The sequence below is a fragment of the Heterodontus francisci genome, chromosome 8 (genome assembly GCF_036365525.1).
Source record: "Heterodontus francisci isolate sHetFra1 chromosome 8, sHetFra1.hap1, whole genome shotgun sequence".
In the NCBI taxonomy this organism is placed as follows: domain Eukaryota; kingdom Metazoa; phylum Chordata; class Chondrichthyes; order Heterodontiformes; family Heterodontidae; genus Heterodontus; species Heterodontus francisci.
In genome coordinates this window covers 29,724,666-29,745,406 of record NC_090378.1, presented here as the reverse complement: position 1 = coordinate 29,745,406, position 20,741 = coordinate 29,724,666, and the positions used below count along the sequence as shown (strand labels likewise).

The following is a 20,741-nucleotide window of genomic DNA, read 5'->3' as shown; positions in this document are numbered from 1 at the left end:
AAGTATATCCTTCCTTAGGTGTGGAGAGCAAAACTGAGCACAACACTCCAGGTGTCTTCTCACCAAAGCCCTATAAAATTTTACAATTGAAGACTTCCTTGTCCTTGTTCTTGTACTCCAGTCCCCTGGCAAGTAAGGACAACATGCCATTTGCCTTCCTAATTGCTTCATGTACCTGCAAGCTAACTTTTTCTGTTCCTTATATGAGTGTGCCTTTTTCTCTCTGAACATCAACATTTACAAGTTTCACACCTTTTTAAAAATGTTCTGCTTTTCTATTCCTACCATCAAACTGAATAATCTCACAGTTCCCCGCACTATACGCCATCTGCCACCCTGTTGGCCACTCATTTAACCTATCTGTATCTCTTGCGTCCTCACAGTTTTCATTCCCACTTAGATTTGTATCATCAGCAATTTTAAGTGCATTACTCTCAGTCTCTTTCCTCTAAGCCATTAAAAGTCCTGTTCCTTTTGCTGGCGTGATGGAAGTCACTGCACCTCAAAAGTAATTCTTGCCTGTGAAATACTTTTGGGACATCCTGGGGAGATGAGAAGCACTACATTAATGCAAGTTCTTTGTTTTGTCTAATGTCCCTCAGCTTTGTAAGCACAAAAGGTATTCAAAGAACAATGAATTGGACAAGTTACCAGATGAAGACTGGCACACATGGAACTATCCTCCAGTAAGAAGCCAAAACCTTAAAGAGTAGAACAGTGAAACCGAAGAGAAAATAATTGAGAAAGAAAAGCCCCAATTCATTTTTATTTATTTATAGATACAGCTCCGAAACAGGCCCTTCGGCCCACCGAGTCTGTGCCGACCAACAACCACCCATTTATACTAATCCTACATTAATCCCAAATTCTCTACCACATCCCCACCATTCTCCTACCACTTACCTACACTAGGGGCAATTTACAATGGCCAATTTACCTATCAACCTGCAAGTCTTTTGGAGGCTAATCTAAAGGCTAACAGCCAAGTGTACCTTATTTCCTTCCTATTCTTTTCAATCTTGGGATATCCTACCCCATGACATCAGTTTCTTCTGCTAAGGGTTCCAAAAATCTATCCAATGTAGTTGATGTTGCAGTAAGGAACCTAGAACTGTTGGACTTAATTTGCCCTTGGTTCCCCCACATCAAAATATATGTGCTGACACTTATGATAAATTATGGTTCAATGCAGATGAAAAACAATTGCTATACCATGGTGTTGCTTTCAAACATCACTGATCATAAAAAAATAAGAAATAGGAGCAGGTGCAAACTATCTGGACCTTTGAGCCTGCTCTGCCATTCAATATGATCAAGGCTGATCTTCTGTCTCAAATAAACTTCCTGCCCGTTCCCCATATCCCTTGATTTGTTGAGAGATCAAGAATCATTCTACTTCAGCCTTGAATATACTCAACAATGATTCACAGCACTCGGAGTGAAGAATTTTCTCTTCATCTCAGTCCTAAATAATCAAGCCCATCTCTTAAGGCTGCACCCCCATGTTCTAGATTACCCAGCCAGCAAAACAACCTCTCACTGTCTGCCCTATCAAGCTCTTTCTCCATCTTGAATATTTCAATGAGATCACCTCTCATTCTTCTAAACTCCAGACAGTATAGACCAGGGGGTCCAACCTTTTTTTGTGGGGGCCACATTAATATTTTTGTCCTAAATAGGGGCTGCTGAGAAAATTTCAGAAAGATAAAAGCATTAAAAATTTATCTTAGTATTAATCAAAACAATAAATGTGCATTTTTGTGAAGCAGATTTAAATGAGAAGACTAATTTATTGACTTACTTCCTCAGCATTATGTTGAACACAGATTTAGTGAGATACCTGTCATTATTTTTGCTTGCATAAGTAGTCATTCTCTGCCCTCACACTTGATGTAGCAATGCAGAGTATTCTGGATAGATGTCCAGCTGTCAGGAGAGATCTTGATCTCTCTCCCCAAGCTCTCTCTGTGTCTTTCTGTCTCTCTCCCGATCCCCCTGCCTCCCCCCAATCTGCCTCGCCCTCTCCCTCCCTCTCTCTCCTTCCCCACCCCATCTCTCTCTCTCTCTCTCCTCCACTCCCTGTCTTACGCACCCCCCTCCCTCTACCTCCCCCTCCCTCTCCCTCGCCCCTCTCTCCCCCTCTTCTCTCACCCCTCCTCTCTCCCTCCCCCATTCTCTCCCTCCCCCTCTCTCCCTCTCCACTCTCCCCCTCCTCTCTCTCCTCCTCTCCCCTCCTCTCTCCCTCTCCCCCAAGTTTCTCCCTCTCCCTCTCTCCCCCCAGTCTTTCCCTCTCCCCCCCACCACCATCTCTCTCCATCCTCCTCTCTGTCTCTGTGTATTCCATGTTCCGTGCTCCCCACTACCTGCTCCACGCTTCGCTCCATGTTCCCCATACGTGCTCCATGCTCCGCTCTCGGTGTTCCCTGCTACCCGTCGCGTGCTCTCTACTCCATGCTCCCCGTAGCAGCCAGTCCAACAACTGAATACATATCATGCCTGTTTTATTTAAGTTGGAGCGAGTGAAGGCAGGAACCTACTGAGTGTGCAGGATACAGGACATTTTCTGAGCCACATGAAAGCAGCAGGGACAGCTAATCCCAAGGCGCCTGAGCCACATTCCACCAATCAATGCTAACCCTGTCCGGGCAGCCCCTATCTGTCACAGAGAATGACAAGTCACAGACAGGGGTAACTTGTCCATCAGACATAGGTCCCACCTATCCCCTCCACCTGGCATAAAGGGGAGCCATCAAGGAGAGCTGAGACACGGGCAGATTGGCGGGCCAGACGGAAATCTTCAGCAGGCTCGATTATGACCTGTTGGGCCGTATGTTGGACAACGCTGGTGTAGACCAGATTTTCTCAGCCTCTCATCATAGGACAACCTTCTCATCTCAGGAACCAATCTAATGAAACTTTGCTGTACTGCCACCAAGGCAACTATATCCTTCCTTAGATATGGAGACCAAAACTGCACATAGTACTCACCAAAGCCCATAGAATTGTTGCAAGATTTCCTTGTTCTTGTACTACAGCCCACTGGCAATAAACGATAACAAGCTATTTAGCTTCCTAATTGTTTTGTGCATGCTAACTTTCTCTGTTCCTTGTATGAGTACACCTAAGTCTCTGATTATCAACATCTAAAAGTTTCACGCCTTTTAAAAATGTTTTGCTTTTCTATTTGTACTATCAAAGTGAATAACTTCACACATCTCCATACTATACACCGCCTGCTGCCTTGTTGTCCACTCATATAATCTATCTATATTTCTTTGCGTCGTCCTCACAGCTTATGTTCCCACCTAGCTTTACATTGTAAGCAAACTTGGATAAATTATTCTCAGTCTCTTCATCTGAGTCATTCAAAATTCTGTTGCATTTGCCAGCATAATTACAGTGATTGCGCTTCAAAAGTAAACATTGTGAAATGATTTTAGGACATCCAAGGGAGATGAAAAGCAATACATTAATGCACATTCTTTGCTCTTTCTAATGTCCATGAGCTTTGTAGTCACAAAAGGTACTCAAAGAGCAATGAATTGGGCAAGCTACAGAGGATGACTGGCACCCATGGAACTATCTTCCAGTAAGAAGCCAAAACCTTAAGGAGAGGAGCAGCAGAAGCGAAAAGAAAAGACTTGAGAAGGAAAACCCCCACATTCATCAGCCAATGGTTCTAATAATCCAGCCAACGCGGTTGATGTTGGAGTAAGGAACCTTGAACTGTTAGCCTTAATTTGCCCTTTGTTGCCCTACTTCAAAATAAATGTGCTGCCATGCTCACACTTAAGAGAAGTTATGGTTCAATGCAGATAAGAGACACTCCTTATACTATGCTTTCAATCATTACTGATCATAAGAACATGAGAAATAGGAGTAGGAGCTGTCTATCTGGACCTTTGAGCCTGCTCCACCATTCAATACAATCAAGTCTTCTGCCTCAATTCACCTTCCCACCTACTCCCCATATGTGGATTTCTGTATTTTAAGATATTCTGTATTATAATATATCACAATGCATTAACAAACTCTTAGGAGTGCTGGTTATGTTTTTTAAGGAACTAATATAAACTAATATATATATAACAAGGAAAAGAAGCTTGCCTGTTTAGAATGATGAGATAATGTCGAACTAACGGGCGGCACAGTGGTGCAGTGGTTAGCACTACAGCCTCACAGCTCCAGGGACCTGGGTTCGATTCTGGGTACTGCCTGTGTGGAGTTTGCAAGTTCTCCCTGTGTCTGCGTGGGTTTTCTCCGGGTGCTCCAGTTTCCTCCCACAAGCCAAAAGACTTGCAGGTTGGTAGGAAAACTGGCCATTATAAATTGTCACTAGCATAGGTAGGTGGTAGGGAAATATAGGGACAGGTGGGGATGTTTGGTAGGAATATGGGATTAGTGTAGGATTAGTATAAATGGGTGGTTGATGGTCGGCACAGACTCGGTGGGCTGAAGGGCCTGTTTCAGTGCTGTATCTCTAATCATAATCATAATCAGAGAACAGTCTGAGGTTAAAGGTGCACCCTGTTATCATGTAAAGAGCAATGGTACATCTGTTAAAACTTGCTTATGCGACATAAAGGAAGAAACTATGTATTAACCTCGAGTTGTGTACATGCAGATTTGAAGGGTTACAAAAGGAATATGGGATTACTGTAGGGTTAGTATAAATGGATGGTTCTTGGTCGGCACAGACTCAGTGGGCCGAAGGGCCTGTTTCAGTGCTGTATCTCTAAATAAAAATAAAATAAAATAAAATAAATAAAAACCGCCTGATGTCTTAGAATTAAGCAACTACCCCTTTTTATATGTATAAAAAGACGCACTGAAATTCTGTTCGGGGAGTCAGTCTGACCAGGAACCGAGTGTGGTATCCTGAGCAGCCTACTCCCAAGCATGTTTGAATAAAATACTGCTTTGCTTCTAACAATCAGTGTATTTGAGTTATTGATAAAGTCGTTAGATTCGACACATATCCCTTGATTCCTTGAGAGATCAAGAATCATTCTACCTCAGCCTTGAATATACTCAATGATGGAGCGGCCACAACTCTCTGGAGTAAAGAATTCCTAAAATTCACAACCCTCTGAGTGAAGAAATGTCTCTTCATCTCGTCCTAAATAATTGACCCCTTCTCCCAAAACTGCATCCTCATATTCTAGATTCCCCAGCCAGGGAAACAACCTCTCAATGTCTATCCTGTCAAATCCCTTCAGCATCTTGAACGTTTCAATGAGATCGCCTCTCATTCTTCTAAACTCCAGAGAGTATAGGCCCAATATATTCAGCCTCTCATCACAGAACAACCTTCTCATCCCAGGAACCAATCTAGTGACGCTTCGCTGTACTGTCACCAAGTCAAGTATCTTCTTCCTTAGATTTGGAGGCCAAAACTACACAAAATACTCTAGGTGTCGTCTCACCAGAGCCCTATACAATTGTAGCAAGACTTCCTTGTTCTTGTACTCCAGTCCCCTGTTAAGAAAGGCCAACATGCCATTTGCCTTCCTGATTGTTTTCTGTACCTGTATGCTAACTTTTTCTGTTCCTTGTATGAGCACACCCAAGTCTCTCTCATTACCAACATTTAAAAGCTTCACACCTTTTTAAAAAATTTCTGTTTTTCTATTCTTACTATCAAAGTGAATAACCTCACACTTACCCACATTTTTCTTCATATGTCACCTTACTGTCCACTCACTTAACTTGTCTTTATCTCTTTATGTCCTCCTCACAGCTTACATTTCCACTTAGCTCTGTATTGTCAGCAAATATGGATACACTACTCTCAGTTTGCTTCATCTAAGTCATTAAAAAACATGTTGCTTGATGACAGTCACTGCACTTCAAAAGTATTCATTGTCTGTGAAATACTTTTGGGAAAGCCAGGGGCAATGAGAAGCATTAGTTAATGCAAGTTCTTTGTTCTTTCCACTGTCCCTTAGCTTCATAAGCACAAAAGGTACTCAAAGAGCAATGAATTTGGCAAGCTATCAGAGAATGACTGGCACCTATGGGACTATCCTCCAGTAAGAAATCAACACCTGAAGAAGAGGAGCAGCAGAAGCGAAGAGCCAAAAATTGAGAAGGAAAAGCCCCACATTCATCTGTTAAAGGTTCCAGCGGTCCTTCCAACTTGGTTGACGATGGAGTAAGGAACCTTGACCCATTAGCTTTAATTTTCCCTTTGTTCCCCTACATCAAAATAAATGTGCTGGATTGCTCACACTTAAGATATGTCAAGGTAGATGAGAGACAATTTCCTATACCATATGTTGCTTTCAATCATTACTGATCATCATATAAAGATTTTGTACTTAAAGAAATATTGCTGTCCAATGTACAACATAACACATATTTGTTATCCACGTAGTTAATGCAGTCTCCTGAAACTAATTTTGATCACCTTCAGGGGATGCAGAGGAATTTCCAAGAATTTAATCTTGCCTAAGTTGGCCCATGGCTTTTATTATCTGGGGCTTTGCCTCTCCCAGGCGATTGGATGACTTTTGATGAATAGATGTATTGGGGATCATGATGCTCGGTGCAACATAACTGTATGGTACAGGCTTGATCGAACTTTGCCTGCTTGTCAGCAATGAATACATATCCACAATAGCTGCAATTTCTTTACAAGAATCCTCCACTGTACAAATGATGGAATGTTTGGATAACTGCAGCTTGAATTGAGAAGCCAGTGGTCTAATTGCAAAAAGAGAGTTTGACATCCCAATGTTTATATACACTTGTTTCTCCTGCGATAACTCTGCCCATTTGAATGCAGCAGGGGTCTTTGCCAAGTTCAGCTGGTGGATTCTGCTCTGAGACATGGGGTGGGGCTGGGTGGGGTTGAAGGAATATTTGTAATGTTAGTCAGTGTGACTAAAACCTGACATGAATCAGGATTACAGAGCAACAAGATGTTGGGCAGGCATTCAGGCTGCTAAAAGTATGCCCAGTAAAAGGTAGTTGACTGCATGGAGAGGATGGTCTGCTTTAGGCAATAGGGCAGAATGCAGTGCAGTTATTGAGTTTAAATTAATTAAGATGAGTGGGATGGTGTAAAGTATTCATTATTTTATGTTAAACGAAGGTAAGTTTTACCAATTGGACGAAGTGATCTAATCATAAATGTTACTCTGTATGTTCACTTTACTGTGGAATAAAGTAGCTTAAAATGATTTGAATCAATTGAAGAAATACACACATGGCTATTGTACAAGTAACTATAGAGCTGTGTGAGTCAACGACCATAAAGGCAAGATGCTCAAACCATTTAAGGGAGTGATTGATACCACTGAACAGAGAAGGTATCTATGACAAACTTGAATTTGTAACTCTGATACTATCAGATTCCTTCTGTAAAGGCAGAGATTCATGTAGCAAGACTGGCTGTTCAGATAAGCAAGAGTTCAGCTACTAAGGTAAGCTGGGCATGTAAATGAATAGCAGGGCAGAAGAGCCACAAGTTGATAATGAATGTTTCTTGGACATAACACAGCCCCCATTTTGCCTCAGGACCTGCACTAGAGAGGTTTCATTTGAAAGTAAAATTGCTATCTCCTAAAACTGAGCAACTTATGCTGATTGCTATCTTGGGATTACCAGGGGCTGAATTTTGTGGAGGGGGCACAAGTCCCATCACTGGGGCCGAAAGCGGGAGGCGACCTCCCTTCAATGGGTAGTGGGACCCAGGGAAGCATTTTGCCAGTGGTAGCCAATTAAGGTCAGCAGTAGCCCGCTGCAGAGCTGCAGGCACAATCATAGTGCTTTGCAGCCTCAGCAGCCCCACCGCCGAAGAGAGATAAGTGTTGTTGGGGGAAGCCAGAGCCAGGCAGGAAGGCCCCCGCAATCAAGGCAGGTACTAGTGGGGGTGAGGGGGGAGGGCCTGTACTCGTGGTGGAGACGTAGGCACAGAGTGGGCCATTGCTACCGGGGTGGGGAGGGTTGGGGCCCTCTATGGGCTATGGAGTGCTCATAAAGGAGGGTCGCCCCCCCAGCACTGGGTGGCCATCGGATTTCACTGGGTCATCTCCAGGTGCGGCAGTAGGCCCTCCTGATGCAGGCAAGATGATTTAAGTCAACTGAAGAAATGCACGTGAAAGACACCAGTATCTGGTACAGATCGCTACTGTTCTGTCCCTGGGTATTGTAAGATGCCCACAAAGGCAGGACGTGATCTTTAATTAGCCACTTGAATGGCTGAATTGGCTACCAAACAGGCAGCCAATCCACCAATTTTCCCACCATTAGCAATATGGCTCCCCTCCCGACGCCTTCCCCTGCCATTTTGCTGGGCCTTCCGCCTCCCAGCCCATCCCCAGAGGGCCGGAAAATCTAGCCCCAGGTTTCTGTGAATTTTAACCCTAATAATATAGAACATTTATTGGCAGGAAATAATAAGTGAAATGAAACACATTACCTTTTTTTTCAGTTTGCTGTACAAAGCTGAAGGATAAGAGATATAAAGGGCATGATTAGCTTTCATCATGTACTCTGTATATTCAATAATGTGAGATTTATTAATCATCAGTTTGAAAAATCAATGCTAAACTCTTTCTTACCGTTGTCTTCAGAATACCAACATACATAAAGCATGATGTACGTAAGGGCTTCCCATGCAACAAATCCTCCCAAGATCTTCAACGACCATTCACCGTTTATCTGTAACAACCCTAGAAACAGAGCTGCCACTAGAAGAGAGAGAGGGATAAATGTGAGGATGTTTCAAGGAAGTTGGTATTTTTCTGTAAGAAACTGGTTCTATTTTCATTTGCAAATTAATTTTGAGAGGAAAAGAAAAAAAATACATTTTCAAAGAATGTCAGGAATTTATTTTAAGTCCTTCCAATCGGCTACCATTAACTTCTACAGAAGCCCATCCGGGCCTTGTCCCAATCTTCTGTTGAAGTCATTGCAGCCGTTTGGGGGAATTTTGTTCCTTTCTTACATTAAATCCCTAGAGCTTTAAAATTACATTCTGAATAATAGCGTAAAAACACTTAATATATCCCCATGAGGCACCTATCTTAATTAAAGCATTCATCCATTTAAAATAAATATTCACACACATACCTTAACTTCATATCTAAGTATTATGAATACATATTAAGAAATCTTGTAAACAACTAAGTCAACAGCACAAGGGCAGCACGTGGAAATAGAAATTTAACATATTGTAGATTTTTATTAAAATTATTTACCACTTCCTGTATGTTAAACAATGACATACCTGCAAGACACTTGGTTGCTAAAGCTGTTAAGGTATGAAACCAGTTAAAAATGCATCGTCTGTAAAAAGACAAAATAGCCATTTAATCTTGCTTTCGTCATTTTATAATTATCCTGGATATTTCATTGACAAAAAAATCACAACAAAAAATTACTTTATTCAGTTATTATTTCAATTTACTTCCATGTGCCCATCTTTCCTTCCCATGAATGACACCTCCAGGTTCAACCAAGGAACTATCTTTGGCTCCCTGATAGACATACTGTCCCTCAGTGGCACCATCCATAAGCACAGCATCTGTTCTATTTCTCCATCACTTCTCTCAACCATACAACTACAGAAATATTTGTCAGATTGTCTCTCTGTCATCAATCAAAAATGAATCAAATTATTTTCCAAAAGACCATCTGGAAAACTGAACCCTTTATTTTTTTATTTCTTTTTAAAAATTATTTTATTTTATTTTTTAACAATGTGCCTGTTATTCATGTTGTGCTTTTGGACAGAGCTGCTCATTATTCTGTTATTAACACTCTCTCTGGACCAATTCTTTGTCTTTCACCACAATTCATTAACAGATGCTTTACCTTTGTCACATGACATCTTTGTTATTTAATCACTCCTGCCCTCTGCCCTATCACACACCTTTCCTTTTATTCTCTTCCCCACCACCACCTTGCCCCCACCCTTCACTTGCTTAAAACCTAATACTTTTCTTACCTTTGCCAGTTCTGATGAAAGGTCACAGGCCTGAAACGTTACCTCTGCTTCTCTTTCCACAGATGCTGCCTGACCTGCTGAGTATTTCCAGCACTTTCTGTTTTTATTTCAAATTTCCAGCATCTGCAGTATTTTGCTTTTATTTTAATATTCCATCATACTCCTGACTTGTTCCTTGTGGATGGTGGACAGGCTTTGTGGAGTCAGGAGGTGAGTTACTCGCCACAGACTTCCCAGCCTCTGACCTGCTTTTGTAGCCACAGTATTTAAATGGCTGGTCCAGTTACTTTTCTGGTCAATGGTAACCCCCAGCATGTTGATGGTGGGGGATTCAGCAATGGTAATGCCATTGAACATCAAAGGGAAATGGTTAGATTCTCTCTTGTTGAAGATGGTCATTGCCTGGCACTTGTGTGGCACAACTGTTACTTTAGATTAGATTAGAGATACAGCACTGAAACAGGCCCTTCGGCCCACCGAGTCTGTGCCGAACATCAACCACCCATTTATACTAATCCTACACTTATCCCATATTCCTACCAAACATCCCCACCTGTCCCTATATTTCCCTACCACCTACCTATACTAGTGACAATTTTTATAATGGCCAATTTACCTATCAACCTGCAAGTCTTTTGGCTTGTGGGAGGAAACCGGAGCACCCGGAGAAAACCCACGCAGACACAGGGAGAACTTGCAAACTCCACACAGGCAGTACCCGGAATCGAACCCGGGTCCCTGGAGCTGTGAGGCTGCGGTGCTAACCACTGCGCCACTGTGCCGCCCTTGCCACATATCAGCCCAAGCCTGGATGTTGTCCAGGTCTCGCTGCATGCAGACATGGACTGCTTCAGTGTCTGAGGAGCTGTGAATGGTACTGAACATTGTGCAATCATCAGCAAACATCCCCACTTCTGAACTTACACTGGAGGGAAGATCATTGATGAAGCAGCTGAAGATGGTTGGGCGCAGGACACTGCCCTGAGGAACTCCTCTGTGATGTATTGGGGCTCAGATGATTGACCCCCAACAACCACACCATCTTCTTTTGTGCCAGATATGATTCCAACCAGTGGAGAGTTTCCTCCCTGCTGCTCCTTTGTTACTCACCAACCCCCTCTCAGACAAGTTGAATTGCTAAGGACTTTTAAAATCAATTTTTATTGCTGACTTAAAAACCCAGGATTTTTTGCACATTTTCTAGTTTTATTTTTAAGTACCAAGGCAAAGTAATTTCAGAGAAAAATCTGTTTTCATTTTGATCATTAAATCTCAAAAACACAAACAAGTGATAAATAAGGCTTAGATATCCGAAATGACAACCAACAATTACTCTTTTATGGGCTCAATGGCAGTTACATATGTACCAACAAGGCCGTCTTTGTTGCCTAGTCGGTCCTTGTTATAGGGAACGCCTTATGTCAGGTCACCTTTTCACAGCCGTGTGGTTGATAATGAAGAAGAAAGCTGTAGACTGCAGGACGATATCAATGGACTCATCAGGTGGATGGTACAGTGGCAAATGAAAATCAGTCTGGAGAAGTTGAGGAAATGCATTTGAGGAAGGTTCACAAGGCAAGGGAATACACAATAAATGGTAGGATACTGAGAAGTGTAGAGTTACAGAGGGACCTTGCATGTCCACAGATCCCTGAAGGTGGCTGGGAGATAAGGTAGCCAAACAAGGCACAAGGGATTCTTAAATTTACGAGGGTGTTGCCTGGAGTGCAGAATTTTAGTTATGAGGAAAGGTTGGATAGGCTAGGGTTGTTTTCCTTGGAACAGAGGAGGCTGAGGGGAGACTTAATTTGAAGTGCATAAAATTATGAGGGGGCTAGATAAAGTGGATAGGAAGGCCCTATTTCCCCTTGGTTGAGGGTTCAGAACCAGAGGGCATAGATTTAGGGTAAGAGGTAGGAGGTTTACAGAGGATTTAAGGAGAACATTTTTCACTCAGTGGATGGTGGGGATCTGGAACTCAGTGCCTAAAAGATGTTGGCTGAGAGCTCTTAAAGTATAGCTCAGCTATAAAAATCTCAGAGAAGTAATTTTGTTAAAGGAATTTAAAAACTCTCTCCCACTCTCCATAAAGACACATGTGGAGGATCAAAAGGCTGATAAAGCCCAGCAGGCAGCAGTCTTGGCCGATGAGTTCGCTCTCATTTATAAATCGGTTTCCCAGGGGGAAACCTTTCCTATTCACCCCCACAAATCTGAAAAGCACAAAGGGTAGGAATGTGATAGAAGCCCAAGCAGTCCTGGGAGGGAAAGAAAAGCAGGAGACACAGGGGGCCCTCCTCCAACCAAAAAGGAAGGTGCTGTAAGCAGGAGTGAGACCCGGTGACCTGTGTGCATCCATTGTAATAAAGCAGGTCATTTAAGAGCCGACTGCTATAAACTAAAGGGAAAACCTGTAGGGTTAATCAGGGCACACCCACTCACTATAGAAGTGACCCGAATGGAAAGCACAGCAGAACAAGCTGTGGCTTTAACTGCAGTAGAAGTGAGACCCAGGAAGCTTACAGCTGCAAGTGCAGGAAAATTAAATAGGATTCCTGAAGGTTAACAGAGTTTTGTGTCTGAAGGAAGAGTAACCCCATATCCCTCGGGTGGGACAAGCAAGCCCACAGTAATTCTCAGGGACACAGGGGCCACTAGGTCCCTTTTACTGGGAAAAGGCCTGACCTTTCCCTCAGAGAGTGCAGTAAACACCAGAATGGTGGTGAATGGTATTTGAGGATAGTGCTTGCCTGCACCTTTACACAGGGTGCACTTGGAGTGCGACCTAGTTTCAGGACCGGTGTCCATAGGGATTGTCCCTAGTTTGCCTGTGCACAGGGTTGACCTGCTCCCAGCTAATGATCTGGCAAGGCTGAAGGTGGTAGCTTCCCCAGTAGTGAAGGAGAGACCGCAGGAGGTCAGAGAAACAGGGCAGTGGCAGGAGACAGTCCCCTCCAGTTTCCCTGAATGCGTAATGAGGAGACTGAATTGGCACTGCAGGCAGATGACCATGAGGTCTGTCTGTCCGAGGCTTTCTTTGGAAAGTTAGAAGAACCAGGGAATCAGTTAAATGGATCTTCCCCAGCTGAGGCTCAGCAAGCTGACCCAGTACTGGGAGAGATAGCACAGGCTGCCCAGTCTGAAATTGAAGCAGAGGGAGTCCCTGATTGCTACTATTTAAAGAATGAGGTACCGATATAGAAATGGATTCTCCTCATAGACCTGAGAGCATGGACTGGATGGTAGTTCACTAGTTAGTGGTGCTGCAGAGGTACCAGAGAGAAATAATAAGACTGGCCCATGAGAGTGCAGTGGCTGTACATGTCGGTATATGAAAAACCAAAGCCCGCATAAGACAGCAGTTTGACTGGCCAAAACTCCACAAAGGTGTGGTGGTGTACTGTAGGAGTTGCCACATATGCCAGGTTGAGGGGAAACCCCAACCTACAGTGAAATCTGCACCCCCTAAGTCCTGTATTGGTGTTTGGAGGAACCTCCAGCCAAGGGCTGGTGAATTGTAAGGAAGCCCTGCTGAGAACAAAAGGGGACAGGCAGGCACAAGGCTAGCACAAGGTGAGAAAGGAACAGGGAAGAAGGGACCAAGAGGGCAGGTTACAGGAAGTCTGGGAGAAATCCCGGATGAAAACCCCTACTGTCCAGTCAGTCAACCCCGAAATATTTGAAAAGTTAGACCCCACATCCTCCTATGTAAATTCAGACACTAGAAGCACCCCACCAGAGTGACTAGCAGCATTTATAGGCACCTGCAGAGACAAATAAAATCCTCAAGAAGGCAGAAAACCTGTGAGGGTGATGCCTCACCTAGTCAAAGTGCCGTAGGGGAGTGCAGCAGAATCTGGACAAATACCTACAAGCAAGAGTGTTCCACAGGACAAAAGGAAGATTAGCAAAGAAACACCCCTCACAGTCAGGAAAAAAGGAAACCAGCCATCCCCTAAGGTGAAAAGCCCTTGTATGACTCACCAAAGCACTGAGAGTTCAGGATGGAACCGCCCACCGCCGCCGCCCCTGAATAGAACTCTAACCTAGGGTTAATTAAACCTAACCTTACCCACCAACCACCTGCCCCCACCCCTCTCCCTGTAGACGTCAGCAAGAACAAAGTCACCTTAGGCAGTCATGGAAATTTCCAAACTGGAAAAACTGCCCCAAGATACCACATGTATATTGGGATGCCAAAAAAGGGCAGCTTCAAGCAGCACTGCTACCAAGAAAAGACAGACTGTAACAATTGTTAGAGTTCTGAATGAATGAGAGAGATGCATGTGTGTTTTCCTGTCCTTATATTCTCTCTAGTCCCTTTTAATGAAATGCTCTTTTTTAAAATTGCATTTCATTCCGCTGGATGTGGAAGTGTCATGTAGACCCCCCACCTGCCAAGAATGAGGCATATTAATTTTGTCATATGAACATTGATTTTAAACTGTTGCTGGAGTGAAGAAATGACTTGTTTGAAGATCACCAGACACTGGGCTGGAAGGACATTTGCATACTAAGCAACGCTGCTTGTGGAGACAAAGGACTATTCCCTGCTCCAATTAACACAAATGGATTTTGATCACCAGACATTGAAGGTATAAGGAAGTGCATTCCAGGTTCTGCTAAGATGACACAATCCACAAAGCCAGGACTGGTTAAACCAGCTGGTCACATGACTAAACAGCTGGTCCAGGTTTTTTGAACTAGCCACAGGACAGTTTGAATTCAGAAGGCAGTTTGCAGCTGAAGCTGGATCAAGAACGCCCCTCTCTCTCTCGCTTTCTCCCAAGACACCGGAGCCACGGAAGATACGTAAACTCAAAAGAGAAAAGACTCTGACCTTGAAACAAGTTGAAGCGTGCACAGAGCCCCAATGCATTGCAGGACTTACCAACATTCAAAGACTCCACAGCAAACTTAAAGGACAGTAAATTAGAAACCCATCTCAATTAAATAGTTGTGGCGATCCGCCACCAACTCCCCCCATCCCCCATCACATGGAGGGGGTGGGCTGTCTGTCCCCATCAATGGCAATATCAGCCCTACTGGGAAATTTAAATATTAAAGGGAAATTGAATTAAAATAAATAAATACATCTCTTTTTCCCCTCTCCTACCCTCCCAATAACAATTAAATTAATTATTTGCCCTTCCCCCCTCCCCCAAACCACTTAACTTTACCATCTGACCTTCCCCCCCAAATTGTACAAACATTCAACTTCAACCCTTCCCACCAATCCCTACACCCATAATGCTAATTTGACCCCATTTCCCCCGCTCCCCATACTGATAAACGTACCTCCCACCTAACAAGTGTTCCACCTCGTTTACCTGGATGGAGGTCCAAAGGCGCGGCAGTGCCAGCCACCAGGCTGAGGATCAGAGCGGGACATCAAGAGGTGACATGAGATTCATCAATTCAATTATTTTAATTTATTTCAATATTTAAATTGCTGCCCCATCGTCAAGCATCAGGGTGGCCGCCACGAGGCCTCGGCGCTGCCAGTAATATCGGACCGGGCCCGGCTGGCGCCAAGGTCCATGGCAGGCCTCATGTGGGGCCATCTTCAGGCCCCTGCCTCGCCACAAATTCTGATGTCCAGTTCCGAAGAAGGGTCAGTGACCCGAAGCGTTAACTCTGCTTCTCTTTCCACAGATGCTGCCAGACCTGCTGAGTGAATCCAGCATTTCTTGTTTTTGTTTCAGATTTCCAGCATCCGCAGTATTTTGCTTTTATTCAGAACACAGTTGACTGCTAGGGTGGGAGTGTTAGAATATTACAGTTAGAATTTGGGGAACTTAATTGGTTTTTGCAGTCCTCAATTTTTCTGATGTTTCTTAAAAAAGAATACAGTGTTACAGTACAGCTCGATGTGCCAGCATATTGGTTTCAGAATGGTAGAAAGCAAATTTCTGATCTTTACTATTCTGTAAGAGGAAGCAGCAAGAGAGCCCGATGCATTTCCTCACAAGAACACAAGAAATAGGAGCAGTCTTCATGAGAATGGGAAACACAGCAGGTGAGTCATTTGTGCCACATCCCTAGAAACAAGAACAAAAGAAAGCACAGGCCTAGGTACATTAGTAATCTGCCTGACTGACATCTCAGCCAAAGAATAGTGCATGTCACACAAGAATCAAAAAGCCATCAAATCAACCATATTTGCATTGTAATATGGGGATGAGCATTAGGAAATAGTTAAGCCAGGAAAGGTTCATAGAAAATAGTGCTCAGAATGATCAGTACGACCTATTTAATATGATAAAAGGTTCCTTGGAAATACAGCAAGTTCAAAAAGAATTGTCAACAGCTTTATTTCCTGCAACAGCATGGTTACTAACATCACTATATAGCAATGTCTTGTAATATCAACAATGGATTCCACATACATAGTGTGGAACTCCACCTTTCAACCTTGGAGAAATATATTCCTCTTTTGTTACAGCTCAGTTGGTCTTCCTCATATTACCAGAATCCAATTACCTGTCTTTGTTTAAATTGATATCCAGAGAATGAATCATCTCAGAACAAACCCATTATTCAAAATACATCAGGCTACAATGCAAGAGGTGAATTGCTATTGAACTGACCTCTTGTCATCTGGTGCAGGTCGGAAGACGGCCACAGTGGGTTGAATCAGAGTGAGCCCCATTACAATGCACCCCAACACAGCATGAGCTTCTGCATTCTGCAAGAGAAACGTACAGAAACATAGGGAAAAAAGAGCAAAATTTCACAATATTATCGCAAAAGGTGGTATTTATTTACTAAGGTGAAGAATTACAGTATTTGCTGTGATAAAGGAAAACATAGTTTTGTTTTAAATAAAGTCTTCTCCACTTATTTGTTAATAATTAGGTTACAGATCAAGATGGAGAATTATTTTGGTAGAGACATGTGGCAATATTCAACATTTCTGTTCCTGTCAGAAAATACAAGAGTATCACTGGTACCATTTGAAGCAAAATGTTGTAAAGGCAGTGACTGCCATTTATACCCAATTTATACAAACAAATTCACCCTGATTGAATCATCAAGTTGCATCAAGTTTGCAGCACAGGAACAAACCATTGGCTCCAACAGGTCAGTGCCAGTATTTATGTTGCACACGAGCCTTCTCCCACCTCCCTTCATCTAATCCTATCAGCCTATCCTTCTATTCCTTTCAGCTTCAAGTGTTTATCCAGCTTCTCCTTAAATGTATTTATACTATTTGCTTCAACTCGTCACGGTGTTTCACATTCTGACCACTCTCTGAGTGAGGAAGATTTCTCCTGAAGTCCCTACTGGATTTATTAGTGACTATCATATATTTATGATCTCTAGTTCGAACTGCCACCACCACCACCCACCCCAAAGTGGAAACATGTTCCCCACATCTACTCTATCAAATCCTTTCAGAATTATAAAGACCTCTTTCAGCTCACCCTATTGTCTTCCTTTTTCTATAGAAAAGAACCCCAGCCTGTTCAGCTTTTCCTGATAAATATATCCTCTCAGATCAGGTATTATCCTTGTGAATACATTTTGTGCTTTCTACAACATAGATTTTTTAGATTTAGATTTAGAGATACAGCACTGAAACAGGCCCTTCGGCCCACCGAGTCTGTGCCGACCATTAACCACCCATCTATATATTATTGCTACAATATGGAGACCAGAACCACACACAGGACTCCAAGGATAGTCCAACCAAGATTCAATACAAGTTTGATATAACTCCTCTGCTTTTCAATTCTATTCCTCTAGAAATTAAACAAAGCGCTTGGCTTGCTTTTTTAAATGGCACTATTAACATGCGTCACTACATTTAGTGATTTGTACCTCTAGATTCTCGACCCCATTCAGACCCATTGGGCTGGATTTTACCCAGAAAATACCTCCAGGAGAGGCCTGCCGTCGGCTGAGTAGTTACTTTTAACCCCTACTCTTTATTTTCTGTTTTGCAGCCAGCTTCCTATTCATTCTGTTAACTGTCCCCTGACTCCTCATGCTTTGAATTTAGTCATGAATCTACTATGCAGCACCTTATTGAAGACGTTTTGAAAATAATTACGAACTGTTCCCCCAGTGTCAGTTAATCACATGATGGGAGTATATCCCAGGAAGGTCCCAGAAGTAAAGCAATAGGGCTTAAAAGAGTGAGGGCAGGGTAGCAAGTGGGAACCATCCAACATTTCCAGTCAGGGATGAGTTGGTCAGCACAGCAAATTCCCCAACTAGGTCCAAGTGATCAGTTAAAAATATTGCAGCTGGGAGCAAGATCAGGCTTAGAGTTGGCAAAACAAAGAGGTAAGCATTGGGGTGGGGGAAAAGAAAGTCAGTAAGCCAGCTTCCCAGAAGCTGGATTCAATTGGATAGAGATCACATTTTGGAGGTGAAATAGCGTCAGCATTGGCGGGAGTACTAAAATACTATGACACAGGATGATGAGAATTTTAAGAGACTTGACCATTTGCTCATTAAAAGTAGCATAAGCAGGCATAACCTCAAACATTACCAAGTGCTCAGTGTCATAAAGGGAAATAAAAATTGTGACACAGGAAGTGTATGCGTTGCAAGAAATTTAACATGATGAAATGATATTCGGGATGGAATAATATTCTGAAAACATAATTGAACAGGAAAAATAGTCATTGCATTGCATCTTTGATTGTGGTGCTGAAGTACTTACACAAAGAGTAGTGATATCAACATTAATCAATATTAATAAAAAGACTTTATATCCGCTTGAGTTTCTTATCAGATTTCATGTTTTAAAACATGAATTAAAGGTGAGAACTTACAAAACTCCAACCTTTCACCTGCACGAATGCCAGCACAAAGCCAATGATTGTTGCTCCAACAGTTAGCATCATCAGAAACGAATGAAGCTAACAAAAAAAAAGATGCATTGTTTAACAGATTGTTTTCATTCCCATGTTGCATTAACTTTAAGCTTTACATACATGTACAAGTTTCATGACAGCAGATTAACATATCTTTCCCATTAAAAAAGAACTGTTATTCTTCAAAAGTCTGTGACTGTGGAACAAACCATTCTCTAAAAGATAAACAGTTGAAACTATTGCATTCAAACTGTTAAAAGGAGCTCCAAGCATCAAGATATTAGTAATAAAGTATATTAGTAAATATAACAGAATAAAATGGCATAACTACAAAGCTATTTCATTACTTGATCAAATGCCTGGCTCAGTGCCAGAGTTCTACCAGAGGACATGGACATTTCTAAGGAGTGAGAATGAATTGAAAAATGGTCAGGGCTCAATAATGATCCAGTTTAGTTGGCAGTTCTGAAAGCAAATAATCAACTTTTTACAGCTTACCTGAAACCAAATATTCTTGCCCAAAATCTTCTTATTGCCTCCAATGCTCTTAAAAAATTTAGCAATTATCATGCCAATGCTTCCAGTTGTCATCCAGGCTATTAACATCAGTGCACCTTTAAAATAGAAAAGTGGTAGGACTTTACATATTTTTGTATTCCCATCTGTTATCAAGACCTCTGCAACATTAACTCCCTCTGTTACTTTTAGACTTAATTTCTCCACTATCCTCCTTGCCAGCCTCCCATCCTCCATAAAACCCAACCTGTTCACAACCTCGCTGTCTGTATACTGGTCCACTTGCCTACAAGTCACACTGTCACTAACCTACACTGACTCCTCAGTGCATTGAATTTAAAGACTTGTCTTCAAATCATTCCATAGCCTCGCTCCACTTTTATGTTTCCAACCTCCTCCAGTCAACAGCAACAACAACAACTTATATTTATATGACACCAGCAAACATCCTAAGGCATTTCACAGAAGCCTTCTAAAACAAAGTATGGCACCGAGCCACAAAAGGAGATATTAGGTCAGATGACCAAAAGCTTGGTCAAAGAAGTAGGTTTTAGTCTAGTGTTCCAACGTCATGGTCCTCTTACTCTAGCCTTTTGTGCATGCCGCTCTCCCTTTGGAATACCAGTGGTGGAAAAGCCTTCAGGTGCCTTGATGCCACTCTTGAATCCCTCAATTTCTCTCACCATCTTTAAAAACCTTCTCAATACACATCTTTTTGGCTACGTTTCCTAATTTTCCCATTCTGGCTCACTCTGTTCATTTTAATCTTGTTTTCTGTAAAACACCTTGGGATGTTTTTATGCTAAAAGTCCTTCCCTGGAAATTGTACCTTGATGTGGTGAGAAGGCTTTTGTGCTTCCAGTACCCTGAGAGCTATGCTGATGGGAGTATAACTCCTGTTAGCATCAGCCAAAACAGAGAGTTCAAATGGTAGGCTCGTCAGAGTAAAGGTAGTCCAACAATTCTTCTGGCAGGGGATTGAGAGTCAGGCTAATAACCTCTCCACATAAAAATGCCTTTAGTTAAGGAAATGAACTAGAGACAAGTTTATCTCTGTGTAAGAGAATGGGTTTTGAGCGAGTTAAAATCTCTCCCCAAGAGATCTATAATAGGATTGCAAATGTAATAATCAACTGTGGAAAATCACAGGCTATTGGATGCAAGTCAAGATAATACTCCAATCAGAATCAAATATCTTGTTCTGGACAAAGAGCAAATGGAAGATATGAGTTGCCTTATGTGCCATTTTCATTTTATCACCAACTGTTTAAGCAGATGGTCAGATCAAATTAGGATGCTGTAAAATTGCTTCAGAGATTTTGGCCTCTTTTTCTCTCTGAAACCACAAAAAAATTGAAATCTGTGATTATTCATTAAAGCAGAAGCCCGACTAAATGGCTGCATAATATTTTACTATTTATGTACGTTTATGATATAATTTT

General features: G+C 42.4%; 1 protein-coding gene across 1 annotated transcript in view; it reads right to left on the bottom strand.

The window, feature by feature from the left end:
* zgc:163022 (putative ferric-chelate reductase 1) overlaps positions 1–20,741 on the bottom strand; it is an 87,634-nt gene that overhangs the window by 25,889 nt on the left and 41,004 nt on the right. Inside the window, exons 10-15 of the mRNA XM_068036364.1 lie at positions 19,282–19,397; positions 18,742–18,828; positions 16,546–16,643; positions 9,236–9,294; positions 8,568–8,696; positions 8,426–8,451 (exon numbers count right to left, since the gene is read on the bottom strand). Coding sequence (XP_067892465.1) covers positions 8,426–8,451; positions 8,568–8,696; positions 9,236–9,294; positions 16,546–16,643; positions 18,742–18,828; positions 19,282–19,397 — 515 coding nt within the window. The remainder of the gene's footprint in view (positions 1–8,425; positions 8,452–8,567; positions 8,697–9,235; positions 9,295–16,545; positions 16,644–18,741; positions 18,829–19,281; positions 19,398–20,741) is intronic.